This window comes from Notamacropus eugenii, chromosome 5 (assembly GCF_028372415.1).
Source record: "Notamacropus eugenii isolate mMacEug1 chromosome 5, mMacEug1.pri_v2, whole genome shotgun sequence".
NCBI classification, from domain to species: domain Eukaryota; kingdom Metazoa; phylum Chordata; class Mammalia; order Diprotodontia; family Macropodidae; genus Notamacropus; species Notamacropus eugenii.
The window spans coordinates 336604347-336631237 of record NC_092876.1 but is presented as its reverse complement, the minus strand read 5'-3'; the positions used below and the strand labels follow the sequence as shown (position 1 = coordinate 336631237).

Sequence of the window (26891 nt, the reverse complement as noted above, 5' to 3'; positions counted from 1 at the left end):
GATCCAGTGACACTGGTGGCCTCCTGGCTGTTCCATGAACAAGATGCTCCATGTCTCGATTCCGGGCATTTTCTCTGGCTGTCCCCCAAGCCTGGAATGCCTTGCCTCCTCTGCTGTGATTACTGACCTCCCTAGATTCCTTTAAATCCCAAGCAAAATTCCTCCTTCTACAGAAGTTCTCTCTACCCCTTCTAAAGTCCAGTGCCTTCCCTCTTTTAATTACCTTCCATTCATCATGTATATAGCTTGTTTTGTGTATATTTGTTTCCGTTGTCTCCCCCATTAAATTGTAAATCCCTTGAGGGCAAGAAGCATCTTTTGCCTCTTTTTGTATCCCCAGTGCTTAGCATAGTGCCTGGTACACAGTTGGTGCTTAATAAGTGTTGATTGATTGATTATAAAATCCTCAGTTTGGCATTTAATGTCCTTTATAGCATAGCTACCTTCTACTTTTCCAGTTTTCTTACACCTCACTCTCCTCTGCAAAGGCTGCAATTCAGTGATCCTGGATTGCCTTTGTGCTCATCCTTGTTCTCTAATGTTCCTTGTGTGAGGTAAGATACTCATCTTCCACATCTGGACATTTTCATTGTCTGTCCTCCACACCTGGGAGGCTCTCTACCTCTTCTCTGCCTTCTGTCTTCCCTTAAGTCCCAGCTAAAACCCCACCTTCTATATGAAACCAAGGATCTCAAACAATTTGTTTCTCATGCACAAGATCAATGTGACATTCTTCACTGTCCTCCTCTTATTTCTGTAATAAAGAACACTATCCTCATTGTCTTGGCAGCTAGGTGGCATAGTAGATACAGTGCCAGGCCTGGAGTCAGGAAGATTCTTCTTCCTGAATTCAAATCTGATTTCAGACATTTGGCAGCTGTATGACCCTAGGTAAATCATTTAACCCTGTTTGCCTCAGTTTTCTCATCTATAAAATTAGCTAGAGAAGGAAATGGCAAACCACTTCACTATCTCTGCCAAGAAACTCCAGATACGATCATGAAGACTTGGATATGACTGAAAATGACTGAACAATCCTCATTGTCTTATGCTTTGGCATTCACTAATGTCCTGAGGTGATTATACCCAAGCTTTGGGGAACGTATTTCAACCACCATCCTAAACTACCCATTTCCCCCGTCCCTATACTGTATAGCTAGCCCCTTCTCACCTGCACTTTGGCCCTGTAGGCTGGTGTTGACACAGGCCTCCATTCTGACAGTAGCCCTCAGCACAGGGGGACACACAGGAGAAACCAGTTTTGTCATTGTAAACAAGGCGGTAACCAGGGTAAGTGTTATTGCAGCTGAAGTATTTCTTCAGTTCATCCACTTTAACTATCAGAGAGAACAAAAAGCCAGGGTTGAAAGAGTATGTTTTCTCATCTACTCCTGAAACCAAAGTACACTGGAAGAGGCTAGAAATGGAGGTCAGAGATACCTGAATCTTCCCATGACCCAACTACCCAAAGAAAACGGCAGCTGCTGTTATGGTTAGAATTGCCACTATCAAATTCTTTGGGCAATTACCGAGAATGGGGGCGGAAATTCTTCCTCCCTTCCTGCAAGACTTCCTTATTTGGAGTATAAAACCTCAAAATGTAATTTAATCCAAATCTCTCATTTTTCAGACCCTAGGGCCCCCAAACAAGAATATGTGATCATGGCTTCACAGCAAGATGATGACAGAGATGGACCTAGAACCTAGGTCTTCTGACTCTCAGTCCAGTGTTCTGACTATCAAGTCTTACTTGACTTTTACCCAAAAGTAAGATTTTAACTACAGTGGAAAAATCTCATTGACTTTCCATTTGATTTCACCTGACTCTCAATTGTGTCTGTACTTGCCAATCTAATATAGAGGTAACAGTTATTTGTAACCATAGATACCAGATGAGGAGGTCACCCCAGAAGAGACTATCTGAGTGTCACAAAATTTTGTATTTGGGGAACATAGGTAAGCCTTGGCTAAAATTGCCTCAACAAACATTATTCCACAACAATGTTTAACAGTTTTTAACCAAAAGGTGCTGTAATTGTTGCTCAGTCAATCACTCAGTTATAATATTTATAACATTATTGTCATGAAATGAACTAGTTCTTATGATATTTCATGTAACGATGTTTTTCTGAGGAGTCAATTACCAGCGTTGGGCAAGGTTATCTCCGTAGCATCTTTTATCCTTTGTAAACATTTTAAAAAGTGGATGAGGGGAATGTTTCATATTTCTCTCCACTGCTCCCCCTCCCAAACCCCTAAATTAAATTGTTTTTCACTTGTATGTGGACACTAATTTTTACGTTGGGGGTCAGTGACCCTCTTTAGAATAAAGGTTTCCATGCTTCAAAGCATGAGTCCGAAAACTTTTTTCTGTCATGGACCTCTGGCAATCTGGTGAAGCCTGTGGACACCTTCAAATAATGGGTTTTAAAAAATTTTTAAGTTCATAATTGAAGGAAATGCTACATTTCAGTTAGAATTAATGAAAATAAAGACGTAATTTTTTTCCAAACTAAATTTGTAGACCTCCCCTTCCCCCGCCAAGCCCCCTACTTTACATAATGGGAAGGGAGTAGTATTGTTTTTCAGAATGCTGGAGAAAAAACAATTTGGAGCTACTAATAGTTTTTCTCTAATATCCCCGGATAACCTTTATAACAGGCAGAGCTGGCCACAAACTAAATGAATGAAGTAGTGAGTTCCACAGCACTAGAAGTCTTCTAACAAAGTCTGGATGACTGCTTGTTGGGTATGTCACAGTGGAGATTCTTGTCTAGGTGTGGGGCAGACTAAAAGGACCTCTGCCTTCCCTGCCAATGATGAGATTCAGTGATTCTGAGGAAAGACAACACTTTAGAGGAAGTCAGGAGTGTCTGAAAGATATCCATGGATTCCTACTAATCCTGGTAATCTGGCAGATCCATCTTCTAGATCTGGCCACTTGCTCTTGTGGAAACATAGTTAAAAATCTCTTTTTTAGTTTTTGCAGAAATATTAAAAAATAATATTTTTTTCTAAAGCCCTTTCCATACTTCTGGAAAAGCCCTCAGGAGGCAGAAGATGAAAAGGTCTTTCCTAGGGAAATGAATTTAAGGGTAATAACAACTCCTCCATTCTGGACTAGATTAATGTTGGTCAAATTCACATAGGAATGGGGGCCACAATCCCCACATAAGGATTTCTATGGACCATATGTTGACTTGGGTTTAAAACTTACTACTATCTATGTTTCATCATATTTTAATTTTGTTAATTATTTCCCAATTACGTTTTAATCTGGCCCTGCTGTACTCCAGGAGTACTGCCTGCTATGTACTGCAAGTGTCTGATACTTCTGGGCTAGATAATATCATGTCCCCCTGGTCCCAGGGACCCACCTAAGGGGAGTGCCCCTTTCCATAGAAAAAGAAGCACCTTCTTCATGTAGATGTCTTGGAGAAGACCCAGGTGGAATGGGATGGAAAGTTAACCCCAACTATATTTTTTCCTTGTTCAAGATGCCTATGAATGTTATTTAACATTGTCTTGGGGCAGAGCCGTGTCAGAGGGCACAGGGAACTATGATAGCTGGATATCTCTCTGTCTGTTTGTCTGTCTCTCCCCCCTCTTCTCTTCTCCTCTCCTCTCCTCTCCCTCCCTCTCTCTCTGTCTCTGTCTCTGTCTCTGTCTCTGTCTCTCTCTGTCTCTCCTCGCAATATTTTGGATATTGAAACATTGAATAAAACTCTTTCCCGGTACTTAAATGCATGATGAATTATTGGCATTAATATTGTTTCTTTCTATACCCTCCTCTCCCCTCCCTCCATGGCGCATAATGACTCACGTAAATTTATGCTGATGATATCTCTCTCTGTAATAGGGAGAAAGGACACATTTTTCCGTGGATTTGAAATCCCTGAGGGTGCATCCGATTTCCGGAAGCGCTCTTGGACTGCTTCCTCCAGTCTATTGTTCAGAAAGTCAATCACGGAGCCCTCAGGGAGGTACTGAAACCGTGCAGTCACGTTCCACTTCTGAACTGAACCTGAGGTACTGCTGTGAACCAAGAATACGAAATTATTCTCTGTGCTTAGGGTCAGAGGCTAGGGGATGATGGCTGGCAGGAGATTGGACAGAGAAGGTCATAGGGCTAGAGCTGGAAGGGACTTTACAGATCATTCCAATTCAATGTCCTTATTTTACAGATGCAGAAAAGAAAGGAGTTGACTTGCTCAAGGTTATATAGAAAGCAAGCATCAGAGCCAGAATTTGAATCCAGGTCATCTTATTGAAAATCTAAATCTCTTTCCACAATACCATACTAGTTTCTAAGACCTAAGGCTGTCCCTTAGAAGGTGGCAAAGAGGGAAGCCTAGATCAGGGAAAAGGGGTGGATGGGGTAGGGAAGCACTAAAACCCTTAGATATGGGCAGAGGGATATGAAATTTCCACCTACTTTTTTGTAATCTGACTGTTCTCCAGAAAAGCCCGACCTTCTAGCGACTCCAACTTTTGAGTGACCTGAGATGGGAGCAGACAGAGGGGGAGGCATCAACCAGAGAAGACAGTTCCCTTCTACTTTTCCGTTTCCCCCAAATTTGCCTTCCCTTTGCATTCCACTCCCTCCTCCCCCTACTTCCCCCCTCCTCCAAACCCATACGTCCACACACATCATATTACAAGGAGAAACTGGACTACTGGCCTAGCTGCTCCCCTGATTCTAGGCCAATGGCCAGTTGTAAGAAAATGGAATCAGAGCTGGAATGGACCTTGGAGATCATTTAGTCTGATATCCCTTTTTCATTTTTTTTGGGTTGTTGTTAGGTTGTTTGAATTGTGTTTGACTCTTTGTGGTCCCATTTGGGGTTTTCTTGGCAAAGATACTAAAGTGGTTCTCCATTTCTTTCTCCAGCTCATTTTACAGATAAGGAAACTGAGGCAAACAGGGTGAAGTGACTTGCCCAGGTTCACACATCTAGTGTCTGAGGCCAGACTTGAATTCAGGAAGATGAGTTTTCCTGACAAAATAGACTTTCAAACTGATGAAGTGATTTGCCAAAAGTTATAGAGTAGAAAGTACTCCAAATCCCAAGCGCCTTCTACTACATGATCCTGCCTCACTGTAGATCATAGGATTTTAGAGTTTGGAGGGATCTCAGGCATCATAGTATAATAAGTCTGAAACAGGAAGGAATTTCCCTTAGAGGTCCTCTAGTTTAACACCCTCATTCTACAGATGAAGAAAGTGAAGTCTACAGAGATTGTCACTTGCCCAATATTACACAAATAGTTAGCAGATCTGAGATTTGATCTTTTTAAATAAATATGTTTTCATCGACCCACTCATTGCCCATGACTTTGCACATAGTAGGCACTTAATACATTTTTCCTGAACTGAAATTACCTTCACAGGGAAGAGGACATTGAATAAAATGAAACAGCCTTCCCCTCTCCCAAAATCATCCAGTACAAGTTGAGAGTGGGGGGAGAAATTTCTGAGATGCTTCATTCATTCAGAGAAGTCCTTGACTGTCTCTCTGACTCAGGCTGATGACAGTTCAGTGTATAAGAAAGAGAGGGTTATTGGCATTTAGAAAAGACCTTATCAGAGTGAGACTGAGATAAAGCTCACATTCTAGTAATGGCTGTACATTGCTTAAAATATGTCAAAGATAAGTTGGGATGATCTAATTACAAAGTGATTTACATCCTAAAAGTCTGACGGAATAGAAATGAACAGTTTAGCATGGTTTTTGGTGGTCAAGAATCAAATACTTTAAGTGGGTCAGTGTTATTTTAGAATTTCAATCATCATAGTATAGGAAAATAAGCAGAATAAATACTGTTTTGTACTGAAGTGCATATCTTTAAATGAAATGAAGCAACTTTAGACAAAAGAACACAACTTACATTAAATTACATAATTCTAAAATCTCTTCTGATCTTTGTTCATGTGTAGACATAGACTTTTGACACTGGTATTTTTAATATACCTCTTTCCTTTTGCCATGCCTGGAATTCTTTCCTTCCTCATCTCTGACACACAACTTCCCTGGTTTCCTTTCAGCTCTAGTTAAAATTCCATTTTCTACAAAAAACCTTTCCTGATCTCCCTTTATTCTAGTGCCTTTCCTCTGTTGACTATTTTCAATTTATCCTGCCTATCTTGTTTGTGCAGACTTAAGCTGAATGCAGAATTCCAAAGAATAAGAAGGAGAATTGAGAAAATTTTCTTAGGTGAGCAGTGAGAAATGGAAGAAAACAATAGGATGGCAAGTACAAGAGATCTCTTCAAGAAAATTAGAGACATCCAGGGAATGTTTTATACAAAAATGGACATGATAACAGACAAAAATGCTAGAGACTTAACAGAAGCAAAAGAGATTAAGAAGAGGTGGCAGGAATACACAGAGCTACACAAGAAAGATATTAGCATCACTGATAACCATAATGGTTTGGTTACTGATCTAGAGTCAGATATTCTGGAGAATGAATTCCAGTGGGCATTGCTAACAATAAGTCTATTGGACAGAATTCCAGCTAAGCTATTAAAAATCCTAAAAGAGGCTGCTGTTAAAGTGTTGCACTCAGTGTGCCAGAAAATTTGGAAAACTCAACAGTGGCCGCTGGATTGGAAAAGATAAGTTTACATCCCAATCCCAAAGAAGGGCCAAGGAATGTTCAAATTACTGAACAATTGTGTTCATTTCACACACTAGTAAAGTTATGCTTAAGATGCTGCAAGCTAAGCTTCAGCAATATGTGAACTGAGAATTACCAGAAGAGCAGGCTGGTTTTCAAAAAAGCAGAGGAACTAGAGACCAAATTGCTAACATTTGCTAGATTATGGAGAAAGCATGAGAGTTCCACAAAAACATCTATGTCTGCTTCACTGACTACACTGAAGCCTTTGATTTTGTGGATCAAAACAAAATGTGGTAAGTTCTCAAAGAGAGGGGAGGACCAGATCCTTTTACTTATCTCCTGAAGAACCCATATACAAGTCAAGAAGCAACAGTTAGAACTGAACATGGAACAACTGATTGGATTAAAATTGGAAAACGAGTACAATAAGACTGGGTGTTGTCACCTTATTTATTTAACTTATATGCAGAATCAAAAGTTGGAATTAAGGTTATCAGGAGAAATACCAACAATCTCAGATATGCAGATCATACAATTCTGATGACAGAAAGTGAAGAAGAATTAAGAAGCCTCTTGATGAGGGTAAAAAAGGAGAGTGTAAAAACTGGCTTGAAGCTTAAAATAAAAAAAAACAATAACAACTAAGATCTTGGCAGCTGGTTCCATTGCTTCCTGGCAAACAGGAAAAAGAAATGGAAGCAAGATGAAATTTCATACCCTTGGGCTCAAAGATCACTGCAGTTGGTGACTGTAGCCATGAAATTAAAAGACTCTTGCTCTTGGAAGGAAAGCTATGGCAAATCTTCTCAGCATACTAAAAGGCAGAGACATCACCTTTCCAACAAAGGTCCATATAGTCAAAGTTATAGTTTTTCCAGTAGCAATGTATGGCTTGTGAGAGTTGGACTATTAGGAAAGTTGAGCACTGCAGAATCTATGCTTTCAAATTATGTTGTTAGAGAAGATTTTTGAGAGTTCCTTGGACAGCAAGGAGATCAAATCAGTCAATATTTAAAGAAATTAATTCAGGCTACTCACTGCAAGGTCAAATACTGAAGCTGAAGCTGAAATACCTTGGTCATAAAGCAAGAAGATGGGACTCATTGGAAAAGACCATGACAGTGAGGAAGATTGAAGGCAAAAGGAAAAGGGGACAGCAGAGGATGAGATGGATAGATAGTATCATGGAAGCAATGAACATGAACTTGGACAGACTGTGAGAGATAGTGGAGGCCCTGGAAAGCTGTGGTCCATGGGGTCATGAAAAGTCAGACATGACAGAATAATAACAACAACAAACAGTCATAAGGTGTTCAACATTGGTAATTTTGGAAGTATGCTTTTGATATATACTAACTCAAGGAAATCTGATTATAAAACAAATAAACTCATTCTTTGATAAATGCCTTATAAGATAATAAAAATATTATTGACTCCATGTGACTTATTTCTTCTGGATTTGATTTATCATTATTCTAAACCAGTGGTGTCTAACTCAAATATGGAAATGGGACCAATGGAGCCTGCAGACTGTATTTGACACCTTTTTTCTAAGTAATTTGTGTTTAAAATATTTATTAGGGTTGAATTTGTCTCAATAAGCCATTTCCTTGATTGGATGTTTTTAATGACTACTCATGCTTTACCACATGCCAAAGAGCGTGACGTTCTTTTCTATTATGGACACCAGGGGTTCTTAACCATTTTTGTGTAATGGGTCTTTTTTTGGTAGCCTGATGAAACCTTATGGACCCCATCTCATAATAATGTTTTTAAATTAATAAGATTATAAAGGAAACTATACCAAAATAAAGTTATCAAAATATTTTAAAAACTAGTTTACTGACCCAAGTCAAGAACCCCTACTTTATACCATGCCACCTCCTGTTCCAACTTCCTCTCCAGAAATCTGATTTCCTTCATTCCATGGATTCTCAACTTCTTCCCATCCTTCTCCTGCCTTCCTTATCCTGAGTTCAGGAGCTGTCATTTACAGGGGCCCCAAGGTCCCCTCTCAGGAGAAAGGTCAACAGACCCTAGCTTTCTAGCATAGGATTTTAGAGCTGATAGTAAATTTAGAGATCATCTAATCCAACCCCCTTTATTTTTACAAAGGGGGAAATTGAGGCTCAGAGGTGGGATTTAACTTGTACAAGGTCACATACAGTTATAGAACTGGTCTTTGAACGCCTCTTTTCCAGTAACAAATCTAGTGTTTTTTATCCTATTCTAAACTTCATCCTTCCAACCTGTGAGCCTTAGCTCCATCACTGGGTTTCCCCAATCCATTTCTGTAGCTCTTAAACTCAGGTCCTCCTGACTCCAGGGCCAGTGATCTATCCACTGGGCCACCTTGCTGCCCCAAGAGATAGGGATTTTTGTTGTTGTTATTTTTCAAGGCAATTAGGGTTAAATGACTTGCCTAGTAACACATAGTTAATAAGTATCAAGTGTCTGTGGCCAGATTGGAACTCAGGTCTTCCTGACTCCAGAGCTGATATCCTCCTAGTTGGCCTAAGAGATGTGTTTTCCAGATATACTTTCCACCCAGTGCACTCTTAACTTATGACTGGGTACATAGTACTAACCGTGGCATTGACGTCTTCTGGGGAAGCCATTTCATTTTCTCTGAGGAAGAGCTGGATGATTCTCAGAGGAATGTCTAGAGACAAGACAAAGAAATTCCCAGTAACTCTCCCTACTCCATAAACTCCAGTACTCCCTCATAACCAAGCCTCTCATAACCTACCCCCATTTTAGTCTTTTTACACCTTACATCTTATTCAGTAACACTGGCTTCTTTGCTGTTCCTTGAACAAGATACCAGCATCTCCCAACCTCAGGCACCAGCCAAACTCTGGGTTATCTCCCCCACATGGAAGGCTCTCCCTCCTCATCTCCAACTTCTGGCTTCCTTCAAATCCCAGTTAAAATCTCAGCTTCTACAGGAAGTCTTTCCCACTCTCTTAATTCTAGTACCTTCCTTTTATTAAATTATTTCTGATTTGTGCCATGTATTTTGTTTGTACATAGGTGTTGGTATGTTCTCCCCGCCTATAGATTGTGAGCTTCTTGAGTACAGCCTGACTTTTGCCTTTCTTTGTATCACCAGCACTTAGCACAGTGCCTGGCACATAGTTTAATAAGTATTTATTGACTGAGTAACATAGAATTCCCCAAGAAGTTCACCACCAAAATCTCATACTACGGAAGGAAGAATTGAGAACCAGAGAAGGTGGCTAACTTGTTGAAGGTCACCAAGAAGGTCACTGGTAAAATTGAAAGTAGCCAATTCTCTCAACTCCCATCCAAGAATTATTCACATTAGACAAATGTCTCTCAACTCTAATCTGTGAGGACTCCTATAATCTCCTGTACCTTATATCATCCTCTAAGCAAAAAATAAATAAACAAATAAATGAAAATGTGGTTTAATTCATAAAAACCACTAACCCCAAAGAGTTATTCAGGTCTCTACAGTGCTAGGCTCCCTTTATTAGAATAACAGCCAATTTTTGAATCATGGAACATTAAAGCCTGAAAGCACTTTAGAGGTCATCTAATTCACCCTCCCACCTCCTACTCCCTCTAATTTGACAGATCTGTCAAGTAAGACCTAGAAAAGTGAAATAAGTTAACCAACATCTCACTTGTCCATTAGAGGCTGGAAGTAGAATCCCTGACTCTAAAAATCTAGTACTCTTACCATTATACCACGTTGTCTTTCTTAAAGGGCCAGAGGAAGTGAGAACAGAGCAAAGGCCTAGAAGGCTGAGAAGACCAACTCCTTCTGGTTTTGTTTCTGTCTTTTTGCAGCAGAGTTATACTAGACATTTTGGCATCCAGGGCAAACAGCGTCAAATGGACCCTCAAGTCAATTTTGCAATTCATTTTGTGATAATAGTATAAAAAGTAATTAAAACAAATTCAGTGGAATGGGATGGGGAGGTAGTTATTACAGTGGCTTGTAGATCAGTTATTAACAATGTGTCCACATGGTAATTCCCTATTTAATAATTCATTCTAACTAGATATTAAGTTCAATTCCCTTGATATTGAAGGAGTTCAGGGTGTGAGCAAGTAAATGTAACCCCTGTTAAAATTGCCTAATTTGTTAAAAATCATTATTTCAAAATTTTTTGTACCTGCTAAATTTCAGTGCCCTGCAGAAAGCCCAGATTGCCCTATCCTAGTTATAGCTCTGGACATTATCCTTTAGTTTATCTCTAATGAAATGGTAAGTTAGAGTTTGAAGTCTCAATTTCCATGACCTCCCTCCAGAGCTTTCCCCAAATCTGGAGTTAAAGAACCATGATACTAGAAATCAGTGCAATTCTTTCCTACATCTGATGGCCATTGAGGGGAGAGCAGTATTATCAGTGCTGCAAAGACCTGGTCACACCTGTAAGAAAGGTTGGTGTAAAAGAGTTCCCAGCTATGAAGCATCGGTCATCAACAAAGGGTGGAGGGCAGACACAGGTGGGTTGGCAGGTGGAGGAGATAAAGCACTTTCCATCATTGAAGCAATGGTTCTGGGGGCATTCTGCGGTCTCACAGCCTGAGGAAGGAAGAGGACAATTATCAGATGCCTGGACGCAAGCAAAAGAAGTCATGGAGTTGTGGACAATAATGCTAGCTGATAATGAGGTGGGGTTGTAAAGATTGAAAAGTGCTTTGGCTTCACTGCAGGTAAACATTCCTGGTAAAGACAGGAATGAGATGAGGTAGGTAGGAAGGACTGATCTTGGTCATATTCCTGTCTTTATTAGGCATATTTTTCATCATACTGATATCTATTCCTAGTGGGAGTTCCCTTTTTCCCTACTCCTCATTCCCACATTAGACTCATGTTTTTCTCTTTGCCTTTTCTCAGTCCTTCTCCCGTTTATACAGCAGCAGAGGGCATACGCCTTTGACACCAGAAAAGGATCCTACAGATTAAGGAGGGAAGAGAAGGTGGCAAGTTTTCTATCCACACATTCTTTCCCCTGACCCCTTGGACACAATTCTCTTCCTGACTTTGTTTGGAACTCTCAGTAAGGAGTGCTGAATTTAGGGGAAACTGGACTGGGTTTAGACACCACTGTCTTACTGAATTTCCCCCTTCAAACTCATCATGGCTCAGGTGCTGGAGACCTAGAGCCTCCCCTGTCCACCTCAGGGCTTCCAGATGGTGTACCCCTTTATTTAGTGTAGGCCTGGAAGCCACAGGTTTCTCACCCCTCATAGCCTTTCCCCAGTACCCTGTCCCACACTTTCATCCCAGCCTCATGGCATACGTCTTCTCCCACTCCTGCTTGAGGGTTACCTCTTAGGTTTGTCCTCCCAAACTAGACACACTTCCTTTCCTCCATTCCCTTCACTTCTGTTCCCCTTAAGCATCATAGCTGTAGAGCAGCAACACTGGTACAGAGCAAGGAAGAGCCTCAGAAGCCAACTAGTCCAATCCCTTTATTTTACAGATATGGAAACTGAGACCCAGGGAGGTCATACAGGCCATAAATGGCAGAGGTAGGGTTTGAACCCAGGTCCTTTTTTTCCAGTTCCAGAGAGAGTCAATCTCATTCCCACATTCTAACCCCTTTTCCCTTAACCTCTGGATCTATTACTCACTTGCACAGTGCCTCCCATCTCCTGTCATGTAGTTAGGGCAAGGGCCACACCCCTCTACAGGATCACAGGAGACACCAGGGTAACATCCGTCCACGCAGAGGTTAACCCGGCGTTCACAGAAAAGGCCAAAAGTTTCCTGGTTACATGTACAAGCTGCCACCTAGAACAGGGTTTTTGTCAGTGAAGTGCCAAATGTTGCGACATCATCAGTTTGGCTGTGTGTTTCCACAGTAGTCCTCTCTCCCCACACTCCACAGTCAGCACCCTCCTAACACCCTTTGATGTCCAGTGGGATGGAAATCACCTGAAGGGACGAGTTGGACAGCCTGCTGCTGTCACTGTAGTTACACTGGTTCTCATTTGAGCAGTTGCAGAGCACAACCTGAGGTTGTAGAACAGAATACAAGCCTTCCGAATTACTTGCCAGGAGCTCAAGGTTAAAAGGGGTCAAGGATAGTGGAGTCCACAGCAAAGTTCCATTTTCTGCCCCAAAACACAAAGAGATCACTGTAAGCTGGAGGGGGCCAGGCAACCAAGAACATCCGTCCATTTGCTGACACATCTCCAGAGTAGCTTTTATGGGATCTGGCCACTTGACTTTGGGTTCTGTTTTCTTCCACTTTCCTTGCCTTAGACTCCCCCATGTCTGGCCATGCCTTGCCAAGCTTCAAGTGGGTGTGGTAAGATCCTCTAACAAAACTGGCTTCTCTAGGGTGGTTCAGCTCCATCTCCAAGCTGGCAAAATCCCTTCCTTTCCTCCCCTTCCCAGCCTGGGTGACAGAGCCCAATGGTCACTCCTTCCAGACTCAAACAAGAAACTACAACATTACAGGCTCAGTGGCTTCTTACTGGAAGAGAGATCTAAGGGGCACCATTCATAAGGCAACTCTGAACATCTCCCTAGAGCCATGCTGATTAGCATAATATCCTCACAGAGGGGAGAGAAGGTGGACACAAGTTATAGCAACATGCGTTTTTGGACATGGCTTCTTTGTGGATTCATTTTACTTGAACATGTTGATTAATTACAAAAGACCCCTCCCCCCCTTAAAAAAAACCCTAGCTTTTGTTCCCACTGCCCTCACTTCTTATCTGGGGTCCTTCTTCTAGGCTTTTAGATTGGATTTCCTATTTGACAATTTCACATTTACTCTCACTGTCTCCAGTACATATATCTCTATGTATCTATCTATATTTATATCCATATATGTGTGTGTATGTATGTATGTATATATGTGTATACATATGCATATGTAACCATACCTTTAAAATCAATATCCTATATATATATATTTATATAAATATATATTTAAAACTATTTTATTCACATGGATTTTACACAGTCCTAGGAAGAAAACTAGTCATAACCTTTTTCTTTTTTGGGGGTTGGGGGAAAAAACAATCAGGGCTAAGTGACTTGCCCAGAGTCATATTTGAATTCAGGTTCTCCTGATTCTAGGGCCAATCCACCACACCACCCAGCTATCCCAATAAGTTATACTCTTTTAAAAAAAGAAGAGTTGAAAAGAGTTGGGTTTCTGCCAAGGTAGTTAACTGATTATAAGGCACTTTATTCAAAATACCTTTTGTATGATAGTTTGTAGTTTTATACAATAGCTTGTAATTTAAAGGCTAAGGAAGGGAAAGAGGAAAAGTTAGGAAGAAAAAAAGACCAAAAAGTAGTTATCACTGATATTGACAGAATGTACCAGTATAGTTGTAATCTTTCCCATGTCTAAAAGAATGCCACACTGAGGTCAAAAGAATTCAAGAAAGAATTCTTTCTTGTGCAAAGAGAAGAAAAAAGAGGGACAGAGAGTTAGTCCAAGTCCAGGTATGTGTCCCATGGCCTTTCCTGGGATTAAGAGAAAATATTCGCAAATTTTGTTCTGTTTTGTTTTTCCTTAGGACAATGAGGTCTTAAAGTTAAATGCAAGTAAACACTTTTGCTATAAACTATCAGGAAGCTAGTGTGGTTTTTTTTTTTTTTTTGGACAACAGAAACACCATAACTGGGGAAAGAAAAAAAATTCTCCCTGAAAAAAAAAATGAGGAAAGCCAGAGTTAGGTTAAATGGTTGCTGTTAACAGTTAAAGTTAGTAAGGAAGGCATTAAATTATACTTATGCATTTTCATTTCTTTATATCTTTCCCTAAGTTGTATTCTCCTTTAAGTATGTAGACAAATATTATCAACTAATTATTAACTGATTTGCTATACTTTTGGGGTTTTAAAGTAGCTAGTATTTTGGTAGGAAGACCATAACTGATTTGATTGCTAAATGTTCTGAGTCATTTCTCTTTATCTGTCCCTGGGGATATCCAGACAAATTCACCATATAGTTATAATTAGCCATGTATCATCATCTGCCTGGTTGAGAGCTACCTGAATTGTAGGCAGAATGTCTATGAAGAAATAGCTGCAGGAGAGCTAGCATTGCAAACCCAAGACCATAAAATGATCACAAATTTCCATAGGCTCTCGGGAGGCAGATCCATTCAATGGTCTGGCTCTAACCTTCCTTTACAAGAAGAGTGAGCCGAGTCAGCTTTAATTACCCATGAAGGTGATGTCAGGAAGGTTTTGGCTGAGGTTAAAGATGGCTCCTGGGTCATTGCTTCGATATATCACTCTCTGGGTCTTCCCTATGTAGGAACGGATCAAGGTCTCACCATAAATGGAGGGCGGGAACTGGTCTGAAATACAAAGAAAGAGTATTGAACTCCCAAAATATTGCTCTGCCATCATTCTCTACCTTTTTTCCTTCTTTCAGATGTCCTGAGCTTGTTTCAGGCAATCCTTGATGGCATGACCCACTTCAGAAAACAAAGGTGTATGATGTGCCCTTAGAAGATGATTATGGCTACTCCATCTGGCCAAAAGGTCATCCCTCTTTGCCTTCCTTTCCTGTTCTTTCTCTTGAAATAAGGTTTATTACAAGTGTTCACCTATAGAAATGACAATACTGAGGTCTCTGACCAAAGTGAGTTAGCAGATGCTGTCTCTGCCCTCCCAAGAGCTTAAACCCTATCTGTGATAATACTAACATGGATGATCAATAATGGCATACAGGCAGGTGAGAAGTCTAGGTGGCACCATGGGGAGAGCTGTGGACTTGGCATCAGGAAGACCTACATTCAAATTCAGCTTGAGATGCTTATTTGCTGTGTGACCCTGGGCAAATCAAATAATAACATTAATAACTAACATTTATAAAGTGCTTAATATGTAGCAGGCACTTTGCTAAGTGATTTCTTCATTGGTAAAATGAGGATGGGGCCACTAGGTGATACGGTGTAGAATACAAGGCCTGAAGTAAGGAAAACTCTTCTTCCTGAGTTCAAATCTGGCCTCATACACTTACTAGTTGGGTGACCATGGGCAAGTCACTTAACCTTGTTTGCACCAGTTTCCTTATTGGTAAAATGAGCTAAAAAAGGAAATGGCATCTTTGACAAGAAAACCCGAAATGGGGTCACCAAGAGTATGCCACAGCTGAAAAATGACTGAACAGCAACATGGGGATAATAACAGCCTCCCTCCCAGAATTGTGCCTGGCACACAGTAGGGGCTTCATAAATGAGACATAGCAGAGAGTCATCCCTTGGCCTAAGCAGAATCCCAGAATATCAGAGCTGGAAAAGACATTAGTGACTACTAGGTATGATAAACACTGGGCTCTTGAGGCCACATGTGGCCCTCTAGGTCGTCAAATAGATTCAGTCAAAGGGCTACACTTGAGGACCTAGAGGGCTACATGTAGCCTTGAAGCCCCAGGTTCCCCACCCCTGGACTAGTCTAACTCATCATTTTACAAATAAGGAAACTGAGAGGGGGCGTGATTTGCCCAAATTTAGCGGCAGAGCCAAGATTCACACCTGGATCTTTTGAATGTAAATATATTGGTTTTTCTGCTGTACCACAGCTGTACTGACCCCAAGTGTCTACAGATTTGTCCTGTGATCTGGTAGCACTTCTCTGAGGTACAGAGGATAATAAGTTGAGGAGGGCAGTCAATCTGGTCCAGGGACAGGACAAAAGGAGTGTGTGTGTGTGTGTGTGTGTGTGTGTGTATGTGTATGTGTATGTGTGTGTGTGTGTGCATGCACATGCGTGCACGTATCCTTCCATGTCTAAAAAGAAGTCCCTGCTGTCCTCTATCTCTCTGAATCCACTTCCTACATGAGACCTTTCCTTACTCTTCTAGGTGTTGCCATCAACTTCTGGAAACTAGTTTGCATGTACTGTGTACTTATGTACAAGTGTATTCTGCATCCACTCATTATAATGCAAGATCCTTCAGGACAGGAACTTTTGATTTTTGCCTTTGAATCCCCAGCCCCAGCATAGCTCCTGGCCAGTAAAATAAATGTCTATGACATTGAATTGAATTGTATTTTTCCCCATACTCTCTCCATGAGGGATAATATGGCTAGTGATATAATTCATTAGAGTCAAGTCAAATCTGTTTAGTCATTTTCAGTCATGTCTGACTTTACAAAATTACTTTTGGGGTTTTCTTGGCAAAGATACTAGAGTGGTTTGCCATTTCCTTCTCCAGCTCATTTGACAGATGAGGAAACTGAAGCAAACAGGGGTAAATGACTTGCCCAGGGTCACACAGCTGGTAAGTGCCTGAGGCCAGATTTGAACTCAGAAAGATGACTCCAGGAACTCAGGAAGATGCTAGGACTCCAGCCCTAGCACTCAAGCCACTGTGCCACCTTTTGTTGTTCAGTCATTTCAGTCTTGTCCAACTCTCTGTGACTCCATTTGGGGTTTTCTTTGCAAAGGCACAGGAGTGGTTTGCCATTTCCTTCTCCAGCTCATTTTATGAATTAGGAAACTGAGGTAAACAGGGTTAGGTGACTTGCCTGAGGTCACACAGCTAGTATGGGTGTGAGGCCAGATTTGAATTAGGGAAGATGAGAACTGCTGACTCTAGGCCTGGAACCCAGTCCACTGCACCACCTAGTTGCTAAGTTAGTAAGTTATATAAGTTAGTAAGAATGAACTCTTTCTTGCTCATTCTCTTTGGAGAAAGGACTGAGACAGTCCTGCTGACGCTGTGCGTAGCAATGGACTTGGAAGGATTTCTTCTGACAGTCTGATTGCGTCATATCTGTGTCATTTGCACAGGTAGAGTTAAATCTGAACTTGGATTGATCCAGGAATGTGTGAAGCTCGATTAAGATAATGAATGTAAAGGACTTTGTAAACCTTTAAGAGCTATAGAAATGCCAGTTATTATTATTAATATTATTATTTTTAACTCCACAGTCACCAGGTCTCATCTAGAGATCTCTTTCCCTGAGTCTTTTACTAAACTCCTCCTGAACTCAATCCGTTTAGAACATTACAGGGGTATGATGGTAAATGTTTAACAACGAGCTCTCCAGGGAGTGGGGGGAAGTAGGTAGACTTTTAAACTGAACCTGCATTAGTAATGCATTCTTAAGTCTAGACAGTCAATAAAACAACAAGTCAAGCCCTGATGTGATCGCTAGGCTCGGAAGTGTTCATACTCACATTGGAAATTGAACCATTAGCTCTCACAAACTAGAGCTGGTTCCTGTACACTCAAATTTTCCTCTGTCTCTTTAAATAATTTCTTTAGTAAAACAAAGCTATTGATATTATTATTAGGTGTCCTGAATAATTTTTTTTAACCTTCTCTTTTATCACAATCAGTATTATTCAGTTTGATATGATTCCACAGGAATAGTGATTGCTTCTGTTATAATGATCTATTAATATACATTCAGTCAATTTAATCAGCTCATATCAACACACATTTTATGTGTCTTATATTTAGGGATAATTAGATAGGGTTAGCTAGATTCTTTCTTATAATAGGCCTCAAACATTAAAGTATAAGAGTGTAAGTCCGCTTGCTTGTTAGGAAGTTTACGTGCTTCATTGCAGGAAGCTAAGCAGAGGGCCTCCACCCTTTCTTCTTGCTGAGTAGGTGACCAAGCCCAGTATGGAAAGGTGACTTAATGATATGGAAAGTCGCCCAGCTATTTTTGATCGTCCTTCCACCTTTATCGTCCCATTGTTGGGGAAACAGGCCTATGGGTACTTGACCGATGGGTGACCCTGCCTACCAGAGTGGCCTACTGGCTCTCTTATTGCCCAATATGGGGTTAATGAATGCTCATCTGCTCTGCCCTTTTTTTTTTTTTTTTTTGGCATCCTCTACTGGTCATTGATGGTAGGCATGAATTGAAGACTCTCCTATAAAGTCAAGACATAAGTCTATCAACCAATGAGACTCTGCATTTTACTTTGCCTCATCTGTACCATCTGGGTATCAAGCGGTATAAAACTAAGGCCCTAGAGTAAGAGGGCATCTCAAATCATGAGGAACATCTGAGATTTGATTCATTAAAAGGGGGGGGCAGGTCCCTTTAATAAATAGTTATTAACATGGAGCTCTGCCTCAGTTACTTTTATTATAGATTGGGCATTTTTGGATCCCACATAGGACAAGGGTCAATTGGGTGGCTCTACCACATGGTTATGGTTAATCTGGGAACATTAGCTGGGGCTTCCAATCTAGCAAGGTTGGAATAGAACAGTGGGCCTGGAATTAGGAAGACATGAGTTCTAATGCAGCCTCAGAATCTCACTAGCTGGGTCAAATACCCAATCTCAGTTTCTTCAACTGTAAAAAGGAGAAAATGATAACACCTGCCTCTCAGGGTTGATGTGAGGATCAAATGAGATAATATTTAAAGGTACTGCTTAGTAGCTATATAAATAGTAGGTGCTATATAAATGCTTCCTTCTTCCTCTCCCAGTAATGCTGGGTTAATGATAGTCAGAGAGGCAGGCCATGGGTGAGCTGTGAGAGAAGCTGTGAGAGAGTATTACCGGTAGCACTAATGACTGTATTAGCCTCTCAGATCCAAGGGCTTCCTCTATAGGCTGCAAATGAAGCTATGCTAGGAGCTTATCTGCAGCTATCTACATTAGTCCTTCTATGACCGTTGACCTCAGTCTGGAGAAGGAAATGGCAAACCACTCCAGTATCTTTGCCAAGAAAACTCCAAATGGGGTCATGAAGAGTCAGACATGACTGAACAACAAAAACTATGTTATGTGTAACTTAATAATTGCTAGCATTTATATAATGCCTATTATGTGCTAAATACTCTAAAAATATCATCTCATTTGACACTCACAACAACCCTGTGGGATAGGGGTTATTATTCCCATTTTGCAGCCAAGAAAACTGAGGCAAACAGAGGTTAGGTGACTTGCCTAGGGTCATACAGCTATTAAGTGTCTGAAACTGGATTTGAACTCGGGAATTCCTGACTATAGGCTTAGTGTTCTATCTACTGTGCCTCTACCTGCCTCTAAACCTTAGGGAAAATATCCTGCATTAGGATGTACTATAGCTTGCCTGAATTCTCAGAGGACATAAAAAGGTTAGACAACGACACTGTGCCACAGGGTCCCTGAAGGCTGTGTCCTCGATAGCACCTTCTGAGTGTTTTCCTGTTCTTCTTGTGTGCCTGTTTCTGAGGTCACAGAATCCTGACACTTAACAACTGACCCTAACATTTACATAGCAATGAAAAGTTTGCAAAGAGTTTGCACAGATTCTCTCTTCTGGGCCTCACTATGTTCCATAGGACTTGCCCAGGGTGACCCAACTGATTTTAAAATTTGCACTCGGGGCCTCTTGACTGTAAATTTAATCCTGCATCCACTACACTACACCACCTCTCATTTGGAATGGGAGTCACAGGAACACCAAGACAGGAAGGAAAATCTCCAGACCAAAATAACCATGTGTCACTTACTGAGGGTACCATTCATGCTCTGGAAGTTTCCATAGATGGTTTTGGTAGCCTTCCCAATCTCACTATTTCCTGTGGCCAGGACATCATAAATGCATTGTTTATTATCGTTACACAGGGAAGTCCAATTTTTGAGGGTGTCATTTTCCAATTGGTGCAGAAAGACGGGAACGAAGTTGCGGTCCAGGTTATCATGTTTGTCAGCAAAGAGGCTCTTCCCGTTGACATTCCCTGAAATACATAAGACAACCCAGAGTGGTCTTCTTTCTGCTATGCCCATACTCTCCTGTCACTGTTTACACTATTGGGGGAAAGTATAGCTTCTGCGACTATAAGGTCAGAGACCATTCTTTCTGTACCAGAATTTACTGAGGTACTCCTCAATGGACAGGTTTGGTTTCCAGGTCTTTGCTACAAAAAAAAGGGGCTGCTATAAATATTTTGCACATATGGGTTCTTTCCCTTATTCTTTGATTTCTGAGGGTATATATCTAGTAGTGACACTGTTATGTTGAACTGTATGTGCCATTTAGTGATTTTTTGAATATAGTTTCCAAAATAGTTAGACTAATTTACAGTGCTCCCAATAGTGCACTGGTATGCCTGTCCTCCTGCCGCCCCTCCAACATCTGTCATATTCACCAATCTAATCAGTGGAAACTTAGAGTTGTTTTAATTTGCATCTCCCTATCATTAGTGATCTGAAGAATTTTTTCATAGTTATTGATTGCTTGCATTCTATTTTGGGGAGGGGAGAGAACTGAATTTCATAACCTTTGGCAATTTATCTATTGGGAAATGACTCTTATTCTTATATTGAGTTAATTCTCCTGTATATCTGGGATATCATATTTTTAAAAAATTTTCTATAAAGATTTTTTCCCAGTTAAGAGTTTTTCTATTAATTTTAACCATATTGATCTAGTGCAAATGGCTTTCAATTATGTGTAATCAAAATTGCTCATTTTATCTCCTTTTATACTCTCTATCTTTAGGTCAAGAAGTCTTCCCTTATCCATAGCTATGAAAGGTGTCTCTTTGTTAGGGATCACTCTTCCACTCGCTAAAGGCATTTTTACTTCCTCTTCCCACTCTCTCATGCTTAAAAGTGGATTCTGGAAGTAGAGGAAGAAAGAAATTTTAATACCAAGTCTTCCTGAGAACAAATGTGATAGAGTGATAGATACTAAGATCTTCAGAGTTTTCATTAGACGAACTTTGAAAAACATCCTTCCTCGCTCCCCTCCTCCCCAATACAGAGATAGGAGGTCAGTCTCCAATAGGACTGGGATGCTGTATCTAGTCATCTCCCTTATCCTGGCCCCAGCACCAAGGTCTGGGGTTTCCTTAAAGATTGAGAATTCCAAGACTCACAGGTCATTCCATAATGAAACAACTCCTCTTCAGTGCTGTTAGAGGGAATGGAGGAGCCATTGGGCATCCTGAAGTCATCATGGATATTGTTATTCCAGACCCCTGGAGAAGAAAGAAGGTCGTTATTAGGTATATGGCAAATCCTTTCTCAAGAAGAATTTGTTTTCTCAGTGGGGGTGGGGAGGTAGGAGCTGGAGAGGGGGAAAGAATTTGGAACTCAAAATTTGTTTTAAAAGTCAAAAAAGTGAAGAATTAATCAGGTCATATTCATTATGGAAGAAAAAATTCATAAAGGATGAATGAACTAAGGGAACTTGTGAAATGAATTCTCTTTGGAAATTATTTTTAAAAATTACAGAAAGTTAGCATTGGACAGGATCTTGGAGTTTGTTCAATACAATGTTTTCTTTTACTGATGGAAAAAACAAGGTGCAGCGAAATTTGTGTCCCAAATCACAAAGTAAATAGCAAAATTGGTATGAGAGTTTGGATATCTGAGTTTTATCCCTGTACCTTTTTTTTAGGCCTTTCTAATCCTTGGAGTTCAGGAGAATCCTGCTTGTCTATAGTGTTTTCAAAACCCTTTATTTCTTTTGGTTTGAAGGAGAAGGAATCACAAGAAGACAGATTTGGAACTGGAAGACTTGAACCTCAGAGCCATGGGATCATAGATTTAGCATTAGAAGGAATCTCATTTTACAGATGAGAAAGCTGAGGTCCAGCAAAGCTCTAAGTTGCAGGACCAGGATTCAAACTTACATGATTACACAGTATGGGAAGCGATAGAGAGACAGGTAGACAGAGAGACAAGAGACAGAGATTGAGCTACAGAGACAAAGAGATAGACACCAAGACAGACAGAGGCAAAGAGATAAACAGAGACACAGAGACAGAAGCAAAGACACATACACATACAATGACAGATAGAGAGTGAGAAATATTGAAAGAAAGATCATGAAAGAGCATGAGAGAAAAGGGGAGAGAGGAGAGACAAAGACAGAGGAGGAGAGACAAGGGAGAGAGAGAATAGGGAAGGAGAGAAAAGAGAGGGAAAGAGGAAGAGATAGAAAGAGAAGAAGAGGGAGAGAAAGAGAGAAAGGAAGGGAAGAAAGAGGGAGAGACAGAGGGTGAGAAACAGAGACAGAGGGAGAGACAGAGATAGGGAAAGACAGAAACAGGGACACAGAGAGAAAGCACATATCCAATTTTTGTAGGATATAAACTGAGGCATAGTTTTCCTTCTCAGTCTATGTGAGAGGGTCAAAACTAGAGCAAGAATCCTTATCTCCAGATCTCAGTCTAGGCACTACTGGGGGGCTGGAGGAACTCTGAGGAAGGACAAAGAAGAGAGAAATTAACCACCTCAAAAAAGGACCAGGGGTTAGCAGATCAATAGCAGGCAGGATTCATAGAACTGTCTAGAAAACAGCTCCACAATGTGTGGAGAGTGGGGATTCATTCCACTGATAGAAGCAGCAACACTAGGGCTGATGACTTCCTTTCTGAACCTTGTCTTGAAGCCCACAGAGCCACTGGACATTATCAAAGTTAGAACTCCCTTCCGAGTCATCAAGTTGACAGAGCTACTGTGATGGGAATTCTATTGAGTACAGCAACTCCCACCTTCCTCCAGCTCTATGATTTCAATTCTTTACCCAACATAAGGGACCCCTGACCCTTACCCAGAAGGCCCTCAGTGTGGTTTTGATACTCTTCTGGCAGGCTGGTAACAGCCTGGAGAATGTTGGCCAGTGCCTGCACAGAGACCACTACGGTACCATCAAAGCTGGCGGAGATCAGAGAGCCATTTTGAATCAATAAAACTCCAGAGGAATTGTGTATCTTCATATCTAGAACATTGGGAGAAAAGTAAAGAAGCAGTCATCTGTGTCCAGAAACAATGAGACTAAAGATGAAACATAGGGAAACCTTGAAGGCAAATCTGGAGGACATCCCAAGGGTCTGTGATAAAGGAGGAATTGTTGCAGCAACTCTAGCCCTAACTAATACATAGTTCATTTCAAGTGCCCTCACTATCTTCTTCTTCCTAGGTGAGTTTGTTTGTTCTCAAAGGACATGATAAATGGAGAGTGACTTAGAACACTCCTTTGTTAGCACATTGAGATAGGCAGAACAGCTGAGCTTTGGGAGTAGGTTCCTTCTTTCTTTCCTTCCTTTCTCCTTCTTTCTTTCTTTACTTCTTTTTTTCTCTCCCTCTCTTCCTTCCTTTTTTCTTCACTGCCTCCCTCATTTCCCTCCTTTCTTCCTCTTTTCTTTTCCTTCCTTACATTAGTCAGCTTGCTTTGTCCCATCCCAGAGAAAGAGAGAGAGGTGATCTTTGCCTTACCTTCTGGAAAGTTGCTATGGGTGGTAAAAGTCACATTCTCATTATTGAGTTGAACCTGGATGGTATCATTAGGTAAAAGAAACCAATGAACCTGAAAGGAAATTGAAACTGTTAAAGTCCTGGCCAATTACAGTCATGCAGATCACATGAAGAGAAGACGATGAAACTTGAAATTCAGAGACGGGCTGGGACAACTAGATGGTACAATAGGTAAGAGCTGGCATTAGAATCAGGAAGACCCTAGTTTCAAACCTACCTCAGATATTTACTAGCTGTGTGACCTTGGAAAAGTTATTTGACCTCTTTCAGCCTTGGTTTTCTCATCTGTAAAATGGGGCTAAAAATTGCAACTACTTCATAGTGTTGCTGTGGGAATCAAATGATATCACACACACATACACATATACACATATACATATAATGTTTTGCAAATCTTGAAAGAGTTATGTAAATGCTATCTATTTTCTAGTATTCTTTTATTTCTCAAAGTCACACATGGAACCCAATCCACAACTGTCCTAATGTTGGGCATTCTCCACTTTCCCTCCTCCCTTTTCCCTTCTTCCCCTTCTTCTCCATTCCTTTTCCACTCTACTGAAACCCAAGAGAGTTGTCTGTGGGGAGATGGGAAAGTTCTGTCTCACTCACTGTGTTGTTTGTGAAGTTGGACTGGTAGTGAGCAGCAAAGGCAACAAATTTGGTTGCTTGGGCAGATTCCATCTCAGCTGTTCGTCCATGTAGCTGGAAAAAGGAGTTGCTATCCTTGGCCTGAACCAGCAGAAAGTCTCCCAATCCATTGAAGGTGTAGTTGACACCATCCAGGGTGGTAATATGGGGATCTCCAAACATCCAGGCTAGAAAAGTTGGGGAGACCACATTGGCATGACAATGTCATAGGCAGTAGGTAGGGGCAGAGAGCCTGTCTGTGCCCATTTCAAGTGGTTCCATTGCCTCAGTGATATCCCTTAGCCTCAACCCTCTTTGGCCCAGCAGCCTTACCAGGTCGAGAAGGCCTATACCCTAAACAGCTGACAGGAGGCCTCCTCTGCTGGTACAGGTTACATAAGAACGGCTTGTCATTCCACTGGCAGCACCAATTTTGAGCCTCCTCTTCTTGGTCTGTTGAGAACAACAGCTTACTGAGAGGAGAAGTAACTGGAGAATCCAGGAGAGAAGATCAGGCATGAGCTTAGGTAAGTTCCCAGTACTCTCTGGGCACCATTTTCTGTCCATCAGCCCCAAGCATGGGTAAAACAGGATATTTGACATGATATGAGGGGTCATAGGATTTGGAGATGGAAGAGACCTTAAGACAGCAATCTTGGCTGATTATCTTAAAATATTTCCCTCACTGACCTGCTCTATAGTCTAAAGTTCTCATCATTTGAGTCATTAATGGTGTATTACTTATGTGCATATTATCATTATAACCCTTTTTGTTGTTGTTTTTGAGTTATTTCAATCATATCTGACTCACGTCTGACCCCATTTGGGGTTTTCTTGGCAAAGATACTGGAGTGGCTTGGATTTCCTTCTTTGGCTCATTTTAAAGATAAGGAAACTGAGGCAAACAGGTTAAGTGACTTGCTCAGGGTCACTCAACTAGGAAATATCTGAGGCCGAACTTGAACTCAGTGAGATGAGTCTTCCTGACTGGCCCAGTGTTTTATCCATTGTGCTACCTAGCTGCCCTTTCAAATAACAGAAAGTACTATACAACTACAGCCTGTGGTTAATATGTCCCCCAAAGTTCTCCTCTGACTCATCCTTGTAGCATAGAAACGACAGAGGGTCTTTAGAGGCTATGCCAGGGGAATACAAACACTTTCAAGTTTGAACATGCTGAAAATGTTTGGAGTATGGGCCTGCTTATGGACTCTTGTCTAGGAATCCATTTAGCAAAATTCAGTGATGCTCGTCAGCCAACTGGTTGCAGAGTGATCATGGTTTTCCAGTCAAATAATTACTGGAGATCATTTACTTAATTATAGAAGGATTGCTGTTTGTGTTAGTGGCAGAAAGAACCCACATTAATGAATTTACAAGTCCTTGGTAGATCAGAACAGTGTAATTTGTATGACGTAGCCAAGCCTGACTGGGCAGTTGGGTGGCACAGTGGATACAGTGCCCAGCCTGGATTCAGGAAGACTCATCTCCCTGACTTAAAATCCAGCCTCAGACACTTTCTAGTTATGTGACCTTAGGCAATTCACCTAACCCTGTTTGGCTCAGTTTCCTTATCTGTAAAATGAGCTGGAAAAGGAATAGGCAAACCCCTCCAGTATCTTTGCCAAGAAAACCCCTTAGGACGAGTCTAATGTGAAAAGACTGAAGCAACAAAAAGTCAAGGTGGGAGCATTTGCATGTAACTCTCTGTTGGTGGAGAGAAAAAGGACTTCATTGACTTGGCTGCGCCTGTGTGAGGGCTATAGTTGGTTGGACAGCTTCAGAGAAGAGAGATATTCTTCTACCTTTTAGGGGGAGAAGATATAGGTTATTCTAGACTAATCAAACTCAATTTGAAACGGAGCCACTAACCTCTATATAAGGATACTTGTGGCAGCATATTGACTTAGATAACCACATATTATCACCATCTCGTTCTATTATATTTTTATTTATTTTGCTAGATATTTCTCAATTAAATTTTAAATCAGGAGAGTTGTAGACCAGTGTTTGACAACTTTGTTCTAGACCCCTATTCACAAAGAACTTTGGAGAGAGAACAAACTTTGGCAAGGAGCAGCAGTCATATTGACTGAGCAGTCAACTTTCCCCAAAATGTCTGCCTCTCAAAGTCTGTTCTCTCCCTGAAATCCCTGAAGTGAGTCTAGAATAGCATGTGCTCTCTGAAAGCAGAAAAGAAAGAGAGTATTGAATCTTTTCTGTTCAAAACTCTCCTGCCCACTTTGCCCATCACTGTATGCACACAGCCTGGAATTTCTCTCTCTGCCAATGAGAAGAGTCTCATGCAAACGACCTGAGTTCAGCTGGAATCCTGAATTATGTCGTCATTGCTTACGGAGTACTTGTATTCCTTATGAAAGAAAGAGCAAAATTCCACAGCTTAGCAAGAGGCAAGATCCCTGACCCATGACTTGGGAGGTTCAGAGCATGCTCTG

At 41.0% G+C, this 26891-nt stretch overlaps 1 protein-coding gene across 2 annotated transcripts in view; it reads right to left on the bottom strand.

Annotated features, from left to right (window-relative positions):
• The window catches only part of MUC4 (mucin 4, cell surface associated), a 76852-nt gene that overhangs the window by 2613 nt on the left and 47348 nt on the right, over positions 1-26891 (bottom strand). The window contains exons 10-23 of one of the 2 annotated variants that reach the window (XM_072613693.1): positions 24769-24888; positions 24418-24623; positions 23770-23860; positions 23105-23272; positions 21423-21524; positions 20052-20279; positions 14796-14933; positions 12542-12720; positions 12238-12397; positions 11027-11182; positions 9213-9286; positions 4436-4500; positions 3824-4035; positions 1172-1337 (exon numbers count right to left, since the gene is read on the bottom strand). In XM_072613693.1, the coding sequence (XP_072469794.1) occupies positions 1172-1337; positions 3824-4035; positions 4436-4500; positions 9213-9286; positions 11027-11182; positions 12238-12397; positions 12542-12720; positions 14796-14933; positions 20052-20279; positions 21423-21524; positions 23105-23272; positions 23770-23860; positions 24418-24623; positions 24769-24888 (2065 nt within the window). The remainder of the gene's footprint in view (positions 1-1171; positions 1338-3823; positions 4036-4435; positions 4501-9212; positions 9287-11026; positions 11183-12237; positions 12398-12541; positions 12721-14795; positions 14934-20051; positions 20280-21422; positions 21525-23104; positions 23273-23769; positions 23861-24417; positions 24624-24768; positions 24889-26891) is intronic. The other variant, XM_072613694.1, reaches the window with a different exon arrangement.